The sequence below is a fragment of the Malaclemys terrapin genome, chromosome 4, assembly GCF_027887155.1.
Source record: "Malaclemys terrapin pileata isolate rMalTer1 chromosome 4, rMalTer1.hap1, whole genome shotgun sequence".
Lineage (NCBI taxonomy): Eukaryota > Metazoa > Chordata > Testudines > Emydidae > Malaclemys > Malaclemys terrapin.
The window spans coordinates 48,291,011-48,306,390 of NC_071508.1; the positions used below are offsets into that span (position 1 = coordinate 48,291,011).

The 15,380-nt window shown below is 42.4% G+C and overlaps 1 protein-coding gene across 1 annotated transcript in view; it reads left to right on the forward strand.

The window, feature by feature from the left end:
- Window positions 1-15,380, forward strand: part of IGSF22 (immunoglobulin superfamily member 22) — a 198,022-nt gene that overhangs the window by 108,736 nt on the left and 73,906 nt on the right. The window contains 4 exon segments of the mRNA XM_054025882.1: window positions 2,571-2,655; window positions 7,541-7,620; window positions 8,206-8,343; window positions 11,079-11,189. Coding sequence (XP_053881857.1) covers window positions 2,571-2,655; window positions 7,541-7,620; window positions 8,206-8,343; window positions 11,079-11,189 — 414 coding nt within the window.

A 15,380-nucleotide genomic window follows, 5' to 3' on the forward strand; every position in this document is an offset into this window, starting at 1 on the left:
TTTTGATTAGTAGTATGGGCATCCAGGAGGCTAGAGAAAAGGAGGTGGTAAGAATAAAGGTGGGAGATAATCAGGGCGAGGACAAGTGTGTCCTATTGGAACAAAAAAGGGGTTTAATTCCTTTTCCATGCTTGAGGAAAATTATCAACCATGAGTTACAAGTTGTCAATTTTTCCTTTCATTTGACAGATTAAGAGGGTGTTGATTGTAATAGGGATTGGGGAGACAGAAAGTGTGATTATTTTTCTTTCCGTCTTTTACAGCTAATTCTTGGATACATTATAAACAGAATTCTAGCTAATAAAACTGGCTGCAAGAAGAGACCCTGGGTCAATTGCATTACCAGTTCTAACTTGCTCATCTGTCAAAGTAAACACCTAGACCTCTGCATTCAGTTCCCTATGGGACCCACTAGGAACTGATTTATGAGGACTTTTTTTCAAAATTAAATTGAATAAAAACATATAAAAATGTGGCCTTTCTGGCATATTCTGGGACATCATCTCCTCAAAATCACTGATGATAAGGGACAGGGAAAGCAAGGAAAACACATGGCTAAATACAAAATCATTAGGTAAAGCAAAGATTAGCAAAACTGCATATGCAAAGTAGCATCCACCACAAAATATGACCTCCATTCTAGCAATTTATTTTTTTGGTTGGGTGCTTGCTAAGGTGGAAGATTACCAATGTTTTTTCCACCATGAATTTGGGTAAGAGGCAGGCTAAGAGCACCTGGAGTAGAAAACGCAGTGTTTAATTTTAACAATCTTCTACCTTTTGTTTACTCACAGAACATATTAAACACAGAACCAGAGCAAGCTCTGCCTTCATGCCTCTATCTCAGGGGTGGGCAGACTACGGCCCGGGGGCCGCATCCGGCCCTCCAGATGTTTTAATCTGGCCCTGGAGCCCCTCTGGGGAGTGGGATCCTGGGCTTGCTCTGCTCCACGCAGCTCCTGGAAGCAGCGGCATGTCCCTCCTCAAGCTCCTACGTATAGGGGCAGCCGGGGGCTCCACACATTGCCCCTGCCCCAAGGGCTGCCCCCGCAGCTCCCATTGGCCAGTAGCAGCGGCCAATGGAAGCTGCAGGGGCAGTGAATGCAGACAGGGCAGCACACAGAGATGCCTGGCTGCACCTCCACGTAGCAGCTGGATGGGTACATGCCACTGCTTCTGGGAGCTGCTTGAGGTAAGCGCCGCCTGGAGCCTGCACCCTGACCCCCTCCTGCAGCCCGACCCCCTGCCCCAGCCCTGATATCCCTCCTGTCCTCGAACCCCTCGATGCCAGCCCAGAGCATCCTTCTGCACCCCCAACCCCTCTCCCAGCCCCACTCCAGAGCCCGCACCCCCAGCTGGAGCCCTCACCCCCTCCCGCACCCCAACTCCCAATTTTGTGAGCATTCATGCCCCGCCATACAATTTCCATACCCAGATGTGGGCCTCGGGCCAAAAAGTTTGCCCACCCCTGCTCTATCCTGTTATGAGGGGCGGAAATCAGGGTCTGAGGGGATTTTCATCTCTGTGATCACATTCACTCCTTGTTCTCTCACCAAGCTCTGGTCTCTTTACGTGGCTACGCATCCACTATGAATTGATCAACTAATTTCACATGCTGTAGCCCACTAAAGAGTAATCAAATGGCTCCTAATGAAACCAGCCTGAGCTCTGAGATTTGTATCTGTAATATAAATGTGAAAGGCTCCATAACCCAGTGCTAATTCTCTTGTTATTTCTCCCCATGGCTCTTTCTGATAAAGAAGTAGTCCTGTTAAAGCTCATTTAAGAAATTATTATTGTTATGTAATATTTATATCATGGGTAGAGCCCAAAGACCCCACTGAGGATCAGGGCCCTGCTCTGAAGAACTCACCCTCTAAGGGCCAGTTAGTGACTTGGCCTGCACACCTGTGTAAGGGAGTAAGAACCCATCCCCAACAGCCCTGTGTGAGCTATCTGGACCTTGGGTCTATTTGTGTAGGAGAGGTAGGTGCACACACAGTACCTACTTACTGTGCCCCCTCCCAGAGAAGGTGGATGGGAAGGGGCAAAAACCGGATGGTTCCTCATCTCCACCCCCCATCCCCATACTACCCAGCCAGTGCAGTTGAGCTGTGATCGAGGGTGTTGTAATTTGCAGAGGCAGGCCAGCAGCAAATTACTGCCCCGGTTTTAACAAGGAGGAAGAAGGGGGAGAATTGTGACTCAGAGGGGTGTGTCTGAAGTACTGTGCTTCCTGGGGTGATGCAGCTTACGCACCATCCTTGGCTTACATCTATGCCTCAAGTCACAATACACTTCTAATAATATTAGGAGCTGAAATAGTGCCATACTGTGCACCACTCACAGAATTAGTCATCCGGAGCATTTTTTTATATTCATGATTTCAAAAAAGAAAACCATTGACACAAAAAGGAAACCATCAGTCATTCTTTGGTGGTAAATTGCTAGAACTACTATACCATATGTCTCAATTGACTTCATCTCTGCTACTCCTCCACAGTCAAGACGTAATGTTTTTTTTCCCCTTGTGAATCTATTAATATAATCTATTGCGCATCTTCCAACAGGAAATCCCAATGAACTTTGTTGATCCAAAGGAATATGATATTCCAGGATTAGTGCGGAAGAATCGCTACAAAACAATTCTCCCAAGTAAGTTCCAAACCTATTTTGTAATTCTGCAATTAGATGACGCAGTATTTAGTGAAGTCTCAGTATCCAGTATTTGCTTTGTTTCTTGCTTTTGATGGAATGCCTTTCACAAATCCTCTCCAGGATACTCCTGTAGGCTAAAGCTAACATTGAGCAAGGGCACCCATGTCCCATTTTCATTAGAGACTTAGGTGCTTAAGTCTTATTGAAAGCCAATGGGATTCAAGCTCCTAAGTCACTTTTGAAAATAGGAATTAAGCTCCTAAAGTATCTAGGTGCTTTTGAAAATTTTGCCCAAAATCTTGATGCCTTTATTCAGGTTTTACTTCATTTCCTCTGGTAAATTCCTGTTTAAGGGCTAAATTCTGACACCCTTACTCATGCTGAGCTCTATTTTACTATCCAAGTGCTTCCTTTGAAACCAATGGGACTACTTGAGTCATAAGGTGCCACTCAATAAGCCTTATTTTAAAAGGTACTGGACACCTCAATTCTGACTTAATTCTTAATGAAGGCATTGGTCCATTGCCCTTTGAAGTCAATGACAAGATTCCCACTTACATCACTGTGTCCTGGATTGGGCCTAATGTGCCTCAGGATAAGGCCCCAAGTGAAAAATGAATAAGGGTCTCAGGATTTGGCCCAGTCTCTTTAAGAAAATATAATACATCTTTCTTTTTTAAATGTAAGTTGCTTTATTACTTATAGCCAAGAATGGAAATTTTGAGAAACATTTTGCTTGGGATTGATTTTATAGCCATTATCGTTTTCCCCTCTGTCACTCTTAAGATAGTTTGGAAAGTGATACAATTATAAGATGTCGTGTCTGAATATTAATATTTTGACAGATCCTTCTCTTTTCTCTAAGCCATTATCAGATAGATGCTGCCATCAAGCTCTGTTGCAGCTTTGTTAGGGAAGCCCAAATGGTTCAGAGTGCTAGTTAGGCTCAGATAAGTATCCAGAAATTAGAATCTGATCAGCTATGCAAATCACGTTAGTCTACAAAACTGGAGTGGAAATCTGGCAAGAATAGGCTTTCTCCTGAAATCTCCAACTCTCAATCTTCCAGTCTTAGTCAGAAATCCCACGTAGATACCCCTTCTAGTGATGTTCTGACATTTCCAGCTGGGACCAGAAGGGTTAAAAACACTCAGCCAAACATTTCAGAACCTTCGTCCTAAAACATGCTAACGGTTGGGTGCCTTGTCATTTCTTTCAAGCTTTATGTTAGTTTGGACATTATAGCGATGATTTTCAGAAATGACTAGTGATTCTGAGTGCCTCCATTTGGGCATCCAAACTGATAGACCTTAAAGGAGCCTGATTTCCAAAGGTGGCTGTCCAGCACTTTTTTGAAGATTGGAGTTCTTTAAGGTGTCTCAAGTTAAACACTCAAAAATGGAAGCACACAAAATTACTAGCCACTTCGAAAATCTTGGCCTTTAGCTCTTAATCAGGTTCCTGTTCACTTTTCCCCTGTGCATTCAGTAACTACTTGGTCATTCCTCAGCTAGTTCTCTTCATGCTAACTCCACCGTGGTCTTACAAAATCTGGTAATACTCATTTCCATTGCTGTGAGCCATCTAGATGGGAGGACTGGCTCCCACTCTAGACTGACTATAAATGTTAACAAGGAATTTATCCAGAGGAAATCAGACTTTTCCACTGACTGGAATAAAAATCAGGAATTTCAAAACCATCCATATCTATGAACCATAACCCAATGCCACTTGGTTGATGAGGATGGCAGGCTGCCACATGGGAAACCAAAGGACACACCATAATCACTTCTGTTGGAATTATTTAAGTTCTGGCCTCTGTCCCTCTACATGGAACACACCCAGTTCCATTGTAGGGTTGGGGAACTGGTACGCCACACAGGGGTATTATGTACTCCCTTCCTGACATAAAGCTGTGCTCTTTAGCCATTCTCTTCACAGTACCATGGAGGAGAGAGCGTTGGGGGCAAGATGGGGTGGGCTGAAGAGGTGGCCAGTGGGTTCATGACTATGTGGATCTCCTGGCTCTTTAGTTTCCAGACTAACCAATCACAGCCTATGCTGTCTGTGTCACCAGGAGGGTCTTCCTAACTGTTCGCTTGCACCAAGCAATTATGGAAGGAATGGCTGACCATGTTACACAGCAAAACCTATGCTGTAGTGCTGATCTGTTTGCCAATGGCAGACTCAGCCAAATATGACCTCCAATCTACATTAGGGAGCAGCAGGCACTTCATTATAAAAGTGACATCGAAACCAAAAGTATACCCTGAAAATTAAAGAACAAACAAAAAACCTAAAATTCCCTACCCAGCTGTGTACTCCAGAAGTATTTGGGGCGGTTACCATTGAAAGGTAAGCAGGCACTTAACATAATGATTAGTTTACGTGCAACCCTAGAGTTAATTGTAGTCAGTGAGGAACATGATGATAGGCTCTAATTCAGTTAATTTATATTTCTTTTGTAGTAAATTTCTTTTGCAGGTTCCCAATTTTGTTGTTGTTGGTGGTGAAGATGGTTTTGGGGAGTCTTTTTAAGGGGTGAGGATGTGTTTAATTTTGGAGACGTGCCAAGCTAAGCAGATTAATTTGGCTGTTTCAGAAACTGTTAAATTTGCATGTTGACAAAAAATCTGAAACCTCTTCCCTTATGGAAAAGTCCCACAGAATTTAATAGAAAATTATCATTTTTCTATATTTTTTTGGATTATCTTGCAGAATGTAATAGAAAATTTTATCCTTGCTATGGAACGCCATAGATGGGTCAAAATCTAAAAAAGAAGGATATTATATATCATTCTCTTTTAGTCTTTTTGGTTCTAAGCAAAATTCCTAGGCAACCTTATTTAATTCTATAGAGCCATATTGCTTTCACTCCTTATTAAATTTTGTAAGACTTTTCAATAAGTATTATTGTTAGGGAGGCAGTGTGGCCTAGCAATAGAGTACTGCAATGGGCCTTGGGTGAGCTGGGTTCTATTCCTGGCTCTGCCACTAGAGCAAGTCACTTCATCTCTCCGGGCCTCAGTATCACTATCTGTAAAATGGCGCTAATGATACTAACCTACTTTGAGATCTACTGATGAAAATTTGTATCTATGAACTAGGTATTATTCTTATCTGTCACTTTCATTTAAAAAAATCTCAGCCTGGTGAGATCCTACTACAAAACCTAATATAGGCTCAAAACACTCTTAGAAAAGACTCTAGAAAAATAACTAACATTGTTTTGCTTCTTTGTGGTGTAAGTGTATGACAGTATTTTAAAGGACACTGTCAACTTAGGCGTGGTCTGCACACTGTTTTTGTACTGGTATAACTATTTCAGTTGGGGCTGGGGTGGGCAACCTGAGCCTGAGAAGGAGCCTGAATTTACCAATGTACATTGCCAAAGAGCCACAGTAATACATTAGGAGCCCCGCATCAGCTGCACCCCCTCCTCTCCTTCCCCCCCCCCGCGCCCAGCACCTCCCATCCACCGGCAGCTCCGCTGATCAGTGCCTCCCCCTCCCTCCCCGCACCTCCCAATCAGCTGTTTTGTGGCATTCAGGAGGCTCTGGAGGGGAGTGGGAGGAACGAGGGCACGGCAGGCTCAGGGGAGGGGGCGGGAAGGGGTGGAGTGAGGGCAGGGCCTGTGGCAGAGCCAGGGGTTGGTCAGTGAGCGCGCACACACACACACCCCTGCACGTTGGAAAGTTGGCACCTGTAGCTCCAGCCCCGGAGTCGGTGCCTATACAAGGAGCCGCATATTAACTTCTGAAGAGCCGCATGTGACTCTAGAGCCACAGGTTGGCCACCCCTGAGTTAGGGTTGGGTTTTTATTGTTTGTTTGTTTGTTTGTTTTTGTTTTTTTACCAAAATAGTTATACCAGTATAACTCCTTCTGATGTGGATGCACTTACAGTGGTATAAAAGTGCTTGTGTTGATATGGCTTATTCCCCAATGAATAAGGTCTGGTCTACACTAGGAAATTAGGTCAGTATAACTCAGTGAAAAATCCAGTGAAACCAACTTAACTCCTGGGATAGAGAGGACTACATTTATGGGAGAATTCTTCTGTCGACCTAGACACCACCTCTTGGGGAGGTGGATTTCCTATGCTGACAGGAGGGGTTCTCCTGAGGTGCTACAGCAGCACCCCTGCAAAGGTGCTGCTGTAGCGGTTTATGTGTAGACAAGCCCTAAGATATATCAATATAACTGCATCCACTCTAGTGGGGGTTGTATAGCTTTAACTGTACCAGTATAGTGAAAATGGTGCAATTATTCTGTGTAAACAAGGCCTTAATTTAAGGCCAAAAAATAAGGTTAGGGATAGAGTTTATAAAACCGAATGGGGCAAATCTTGAGGTCCTAACACAGTTTTTACTCAGTCCTTACTCAGGCAGAAAGCCACACTGAAGTCACTGCTTTTTAACACTGTTTGCTAAATAATACTTTAATGCACGTAAAAATGAAATTAACGCAAAAGCAAGTTCCAGTAATTTCGTGGGCTTGCATACATTACATGAAATTTAATATCTCAAAGCTTAGACCTAGACAGCCTAGTCCAACGCCAAGAATCATTCAAATGCTATTACAATTATAAATGATGAACTACCCCTCTACTTAGAGCAGTAATATTAATTCAGTAAGATAATTAATTTTGTTGCATGCAAATATCTGTTGATAGTTGCACACTGACAATAAATGCAGTGATATAGACACACATTTCAATCAGAGACTCCCCAGTGCCCCCTTTAGAGCATCGCGGGTATCGGTTGTGGCTACTAATGAATATGCCTGAGAAATTAGCTGTATTACTAAAGGTTAGAAAATGATCTTAAAACCCTTTTTCTCCTCTTTACTGATAACTATTAACTATCTCTTTACACATTGTAGATCCTCACAGCAGAGTGTGCCTTACCTCAACTGATCAGGATGATCCTCTTAGCTCATATATCAATGCTAACTACATCAGGGTAAGAGCTCAGCAGTACAATGTATCTGCACAGACTGTTAGAAACTGATCATTTAAGAATAACCACAATGTCCATTGGCTTCTAAAGACCATCTTGTTTTGGTTTCTTTTTCTCTCTTGTTTTTGTATTATCGGAAACAGAACCTCAGAGCGCAACTGTAAAGGTTCTGGTCCAATAAAAACAAGATATTTGCATTTTTTGACATGAAGTTCCCTGCCTCACTGGCCTGATGCAAGCAAAACTCCTAGCAAAGTCAATGGGAATTATGCCTGCAGGATTTGACCCAGAGTTACCACCAGGCTGTTGTAGCATGAATCCATTTCATTGCCATAGTATTGCCTGCTGCTTCTATAACCTGAAGTCACACCTTCTACCTTGCCTGTGTGTGTGTACGCGTGTGAGAGAGTGAGTGAGCACAATACCTCTTGGATTGATAACTGTTGACGTGATACTGCAGTCTTTGCTCAGGCAATAATCCCATTGTAGCCAATGAGAGCTTTTCCTGGGTAAAGATTGACGTGTCCAGGCATGTGTGTGTGTGCGCGCACAATGTTTGATAGTGATTTATTGTTGCTTTGTTGGCAGGGCTATGGAGAAGAGGAAAAGGTATATATTGCTACTCAGGGACCCATAGTTAATACTGTCAGTGATTTCTGGAGAATGGTGTGGCAGGAGCGTTCTCCCATCATTGTCATGATTACCAATATAGAAGAGATGAATGAGGTAATGATATTACATATGAGCTATGCCTCGATCCTCTATTGTTGTGGGTATTTCAGGCACAGATGCCAGACCCATGGAAATAAATGAGTTGGTTCAGTGACCAAAGTTTATAGTGCATTGCAGTTACCATTTTTGAAGTCATCTCTGAAGGTTTCAAAAGCAACACCCCACCAAGTTCAAGCCCTATTAATTTTTGTATATGAATACCTATAAACAATAGAGTAACAGAGACTGAACCTCTTTATCCTGTATTATTTTGGCTTATCTTCTGCATTCTTTTTCCATTAAGCCGTCCCTGCTTCATTAAACATACTATGCCGTGTTATAATGCTAGTTATGACGAGAAGCAGTTAAAAATGATTTGTATGTGGAGGACTGCCCCAGTTGTTTAGCATTTTGGGGAAATGCAGTTAAAATATTGCAACTATTAAGATGTTCCAATTTTTTTTTAATCACTCCCTGCTAGAATTGGTATTTATGAGAGTTAACGGTCTGTGGTTATTGAATGTATTTCTACCAATCCATCCCATACAATTCTATCTGCAAAGTCCCAGGCTTCCAGAGTTTGCATCACCACTGTTTTGGAATTCTGTGGCCAGGATCATAACGTTATTCCACAGGATCTCAAAACAGTGGTGATTTAAGCAGCTGAAGATGCAGAAAGGTGCCTAGTGGGAGTACCTATGTGCCTAACTCCCATTGAAATCACTTACCTTTAAAAATCTGGCCCTAAATGCCTAGGTCACTTTAGAAAATGGGATTTAGACTTCCAGATACTTAGGCCCTTTTGAAAATTTTACGACCATACACTTGAGAAGGAAGAAGAGACCAAGAGGCAATTATGTCCTTCATTGCCTTCTCTGTTCTGAAGCTTTCCCACTGTTGTTTTTACATCTGGGTTGTACCACTAGAATGCAAAATAATCTTTTCATCAGTGTTTCCTGTTATTCAATACCAACAGACTATCTCACCTGTCATGTCAGCCTCAGGAAACACTGCACAGCCATGCTACCATCACAGTAGTGACACTGGCTTCAGCGTATATCTAACATACAGAGATATTGAGTCTTTCCTGATACCTTTTGTATCAAAAATTAAATCATTCTGTGAGATTCAGACATAAATATAGGGTAAGCTCTTCCATGCTATTCCCTTCTTTCTAATACATATTAATATATAAATACCAGGTCTCCACAGTGTGTAGATTCAGAACTAAAACCGTTGTTCTGCCATGATGCTAGTAAGGGAGTCTTTGTGCTTCTGCTATACACAGTGGCTTTGCTAACGTGAGAGATGAACAGCTCAGTATCCCAGCCCTCTGTCATATCTAATCCGAACTGACAGACAGCCCACAGAAATGTGTGGGCGATCCTACTCCACTCATTTCAGCAGCATAACGTCTGTGCTATTGATAGCTGCTGGCGCATTTGACGCTTTTTACAATGGATTCTGCAATTTAGGAGGAGGGAAAAAATTCAGTCTGCGTTTACAGTGACACAATGGGCCACAGTCTTTTCTAGTGTGAAGTGGCACAGCTCCATTGTGGAGCAGCATCCATTTACACCATAAGAGAATTTGGGCCAGGAGCTTTTCGAGACACTTTTTAGTTCTTGGCCCTTCTCTTCCAGCAGATTATTTTTTTTTTAATTTGCTCACAAAATTTACGGTTAAGGGCCAGATTGTGCTGGACTTTGCAGAAGGGAGGGCTTGCAAGTATTCTCTCTCCCTTCACTTATGTGTGCACAAAGACCTCCCAGAATAGCAGCTCCTGTACTCTGGGGAGCATGAGGGCTGTTTGCTCTCTGTTTTATCCTTGGGGAGCCATTTGTTCAGAATTGACACACCCCCCCGTGTTGGTCCCTGGAATGGGCTTACAAGGGGAGCAATCTCTGCTGATGTGCAGAGGTCCTACTCCATGTGCACTGAGCAGCCCCAGGAGAAATTGTATGGGTGAGAGACAATCTTTCCCAGCACTTTCCCTGGGAAGCATTGTTCTCCATTACCTCTCAGGCAACATTTGTGGCACAAATGCCACAATATATCCTTAAATGTAGATTATAGCTTCAGTTATTAAGACTGTATCAGTTGCACTGAATGAGCCCATGGATTTGGCCAAAGTGAGTTAGCAAAACTAAAATCTGTATTCTGACACTTTCTTCCTTTTAGTTCCTTTGCTTTGATGTACGATCTTTTTCCGTTTTATAGAGGGGTTTTGAACACACTCTATATTCCAAAGTCATTTCCAGTCATGTCCTTTTGTAGGGAAAAGAAATGCAGATTATAATTTCAGATTCAGAGAGCAATGGCTCTTTATTAGAGTCAGAAAAGGTGTACTGTACATTTCCATATCAGTTTGTGCAGAGCAGATTATCAATGAATATCAATCATTATAATAAAAATGAATAGAATAGAATATTAATAAACACTGCCACATTTCTTACCGGCTTCCCAAATGAAATTTTAAAATGTGCAGATACATCACATTGCACACACACAAACCAAGTTTTATTCATGTGAGTGAGGGAGGTAATTGCACATTGGATTTTAACCAGAGTGACTGCAAAGAAGACTACCTGAAACTTTGGCCCCTATATTCAAAGTAAAAGTTTGAGTTGCATCCTGTTACAGAAACATTCGGCATCCTGATTCAGCTAAGCATACACTTGCCACAGTTTCTGCACAGTGAAGTGAACCACCATTGGTGTCTCCTTAAATATATTTTATGTTGCATGCAGAAATGTACAGAGTACTGGCCAGAGGAACAGGTCACCTATGAAGGAATAGAAATCACAGTTGACCAGGTCATACAAGCAGATGATTACCGATTAAGACTCATCACCCTGAAGGTAAGATTGCTCAGCTATATTTACAATAGCATAGAAATTCAAAGCCTTAAACAGGACTGTTCATGGAGACCTGAGTACAAATCGTATCCACTGTGCACTACTGTGCAAATATCACTTGTCGCTACTGCATTCATGATGCTCTTGATCAGATCCCCAAAATGTAAACAATGCAATAATAAAAACAGTCGGAGATGTAGACTGAATACATACAGTCTAAAGACTTTCAGGCCACTTGTAACAGGAATGTGTTCATTCACTGGAAGAGACCAGTGAGTAATTCTGTGCAAGTGTCTTCTATGCTGACATGCTAGCTTGTGGATAGTGTCTCACCTAACTTGGAACTGGCTTTTATAAATCATACTAAAGACATTGACTTTAGGTTAACATCAGGAACTTTGTGATGATGTTGTATGGAGTACAAGGAATTTCGTGCAATATGGGTCAGTTCCTTGGCTGGTGTAAATTGGCTTCACTCGATTGGCTTCCCTGGAGCTATACTGATTTACGCTAGCTGAGGATTTGGCCTTATGTGCGGTTTTACGTTTTCTAGGTTGTGTAGAGATCTCTGGCAGCTGTTAATCTTGGAAAAGCTTAAACTGTGCTTCTAGTCTTCATATTAACCTTATTAAACATCTTGTATACTGTTGTGTTTGTCAAATTGTTGGGTGCAAAATGTTCTATAGAAAGCTAAGATGTCTTTTGTGCCACTGAGAATATGCAGTAAACCTGGGAAAGGAACTCAGGAATCCTAGGCTGGGTCTACACTACCCGCCTGAATCGGCGGGTAGAAATCGACCTCTCGGGGATCGATTTATCGCGTCCCATCGGGACGCGTCAATCGATCCCCGAATCAACTCTCTTACTCCACCAGCGGAGGTGGGAGTAAGCGCCATCGACGGGAAGCCGCAGAGGTCGATTTTGCCGCCGTCCCTACAGCGGAGTAAGTCTGCTGCGATACGTCAAATTCAGCTACGCTATTCGCGTAGCTGAATTTGCGTATCTTAAATCGGACCCCCCCCTGTAGTGTAGATGTAGCCCCAGTCTAATGTCCTGTCCCTCCGAGACCATCTGTTCTACTCCTTTGGCCTCAGTGTTGTCCCCTCCCAGTTTCCCTAAGTAATGTGTCTACCAATCTATTTAGCAGTTGCTGATGGTACAGTAACTCCACCACCGCTCACTGCGGCTAAACCTTTTCTGATATGTATCATCCTTATTGTTCTATTAAGCAGTAAGGTGAACTAGCACTGAAACTGCTTAAAGGAAACATGCTACAGTAAACAGAATAAAACTGCTGATAGCTTGTTGAACACTTTTCCACGACTACATCCCCAGTGTTAACTTTTCTAATTATGGTATCCTTCCAATTAACTGTTTGAAATAAAATACTTAGATTTCCAAACAAATAACAGCCATGCCACCATGCCACCCTCTGAATACTGAGTTCCAGCACATACTTATTTTATTAAATACTCTATTGCTACCTGGTCCAGGATATCACCATCCTATTTTACAACTCACTAGGTTCCATGGTTCTCAAGACATATACTTAAATAGGAAAAGTCTCCTTCGCATAATCTTCACACATCTTTTCATCTATCAGATCCAGGCCTGAACTCAGTATAACAAAGCAGAATTGCTTCCCAAACTGCGAACAAGCCTCCTTTCACACAAGCAGCTTTGAGTCTCACCAGCCATGTGCTAAAATGCAGAGAGCCGGCATACGAAACCCTGTGTCTGGATCAAGAGCATGGAAAGTCTGTCAATCATGCATTTGGCGCAGAGGATCCATTGAAGATCACACTCTGAGACAAGTGGGAAGGAGAAGGAAAGATTGCTTCCAAGAATGTGCAGACTTGCATAATCCTTAAATACAACCATGTCTCAGACAACGTGACACAACAGAGAGAATAAAATTGAGCCAAAGTCCATTTGAGACCCCTTGTCTCACAGACGAGGCCATAGTTAATTTCACTCAGCTACTGCAACTATCTCAGTGAAATTCACAATCCCTGCTGGGGTGTAGTGTCCACAAGGTTATTCAAGAATTGTTGGTAAATGCAGCAGTTTAATACTAGTGATCAGGGCTGATCAAAATTTTCCTGTCAGAACTGTTTTTTGACAGAAAATTGAGTTTTCAGCCAAATAAAAATTTTTGCAAGACGTGTCTGTCTGTTTTGCATGGAAAAGTTCAACACAAAAAAACCAAAAGCACAAAAAGTTTTCAGGTAAGAATCACCAGGCAGACTGCTTGGGGGGCTTGGACCCCCAGATTTCCAAAGTCCAAAGCTCCAGGGCAACCCCGCCAAGCATACTGTATGGAGTCACAGCTCTGGGAAAGCTCCTTCACTTGCACTGCTCCTGGGCTGGGGACTCCAGGTTTACCAAGGTCCATGACTGCAGGGCAGCTCTGCCATGCCAGGGGTATCAGAGTTTCCAGACTCCCTACCATGGAGCAGAGAGCCTGAAAGTCCTGGGAATCCTAGCTCTAGCTGGGGTTTGGCTCCTGGGTCTGCACAAGGAAGCCCAGAAGCCCCGAGGATCCTGGCAGTGAATTCTTTTGGGGATTTCTGCTTTGAGAAATTTCAAAAAAATTGGTTTTGTTTGGAAATCCTGATTCCAGCTAGCTCTACTCAGATATGCATTTATTGCAGGTGTAAATCTGGCCCCTTTTATGTATATAGTTATATAGGAGTCTACAGGGGGGAAAATAGAATTTTAAAACCAAGTTGTTGGTTGGGGTCATGCATGTCTTATAACACCAGCCACCCCAAGGCAGATGAAAAGAGGTGGAAAGAGCAGACAGTAGATATAAAAGGAGAGAGGACTAAAAACGGTTTAAATTTATAATATATATCCCTTCAGGAAATGAGAATGTTATGCTGACACAAATGACACTGAAGCTTTGATTGGCATTACACGTGTCCAGGCACATAGTTCCTTTTCCCTGTTCCCTTCATTCATTTTAAGGTCACATCCCCACTTGGTTATTCAACTAAGCAACACTTCAGCTTTCAGCATCAGTGGGGCAGTACTAAAAAAATGAAGCTGGTAGGTGAATGGTTCCAAGCTGCCAGAAGAGAAATAAAGGAGCTGTTTAGTGAGATGTCATTGTCTGGGACTGTTCTTTTATCATATAATGGCAATAATGCCTGTCACTCTGGAGTGTACTTACAATAAATGGCATGGTAATGAAAACCACAGAAGCCATTAATTGCGTCACATTCTCCAATGCCATGGACATTCTCCCTTAGATAGAGGTAGGATGTTGCAGCATCTAAACTGATTAGAAATTTAATGTGATCCACCAGCTGCACTGCAGAGACTGATGCACATTTCTCAGCAACAAGGTTTGAGGATGGTTTATCATTCTTTCAGGACAGAGGTCAGGCCTTAGCAGGCTTTGGGAATTCAGAAAGGAATAAAGCAAAAGGGAGAAGGAAGTCTTTTTCGTTTTCAAAGGAACCTAACAAGGGTCTAGCCACTGATTAATTATCCCAGCTTTAGCAGTAACATGATTCTGGGCTTTGAACCACCAATTAAACCTTGTTTCTTCCCAACCTAACCCCACGCCTCCTGAATCTCAACGAAGCATAGATAGAGTATTTTCTTTTCAGTAGGAATGAATGTATACAATGTCACTGAATTCAGGGTTCTCTGATTGGGAAGTATAAAATCGGTAACAATGTAAAGAAAACTAAATGCATCTTGAACTAGTGATTATTTTTTTCCTATCCCCTGGAAGAGTAACTTCACATAAGTGTTCTTGTTTCTTTTCTTCTTGCATTTGTGTTTTGGAACCACTATTTTTCATAATATTTGGAATCTGTTTTCAAAATGTAGTTATAAAACTAGTGCTCTTGACTGCCATGGCTTGGTTCTCAAGGAATCCTACATCTCATTTTCAAAAGTGACTCTGGGCCCAGATCCTCAAAGGTATTTAGGCAACTAACTCCCATTGATTTCAGTGGAAGGTAGGAGCCTGAATACCTTTGAGTATCTGGACTTAAAGAGCCTAAATCCCACTGAAAGTCAATGGGACTTAGGCACAGATTTTAAAGGTATTCAGGTGTTTCTCTGCTCAGCTTTGCAAATCCTAACTGACTTGAGAGCCTCAGTCTCATTTTCAAAGGTGACTTAAGAGTTTCAAGTCCCTGTAGCGAGGAGGCATGGCCTCCCTCAGAGAGTGACAGG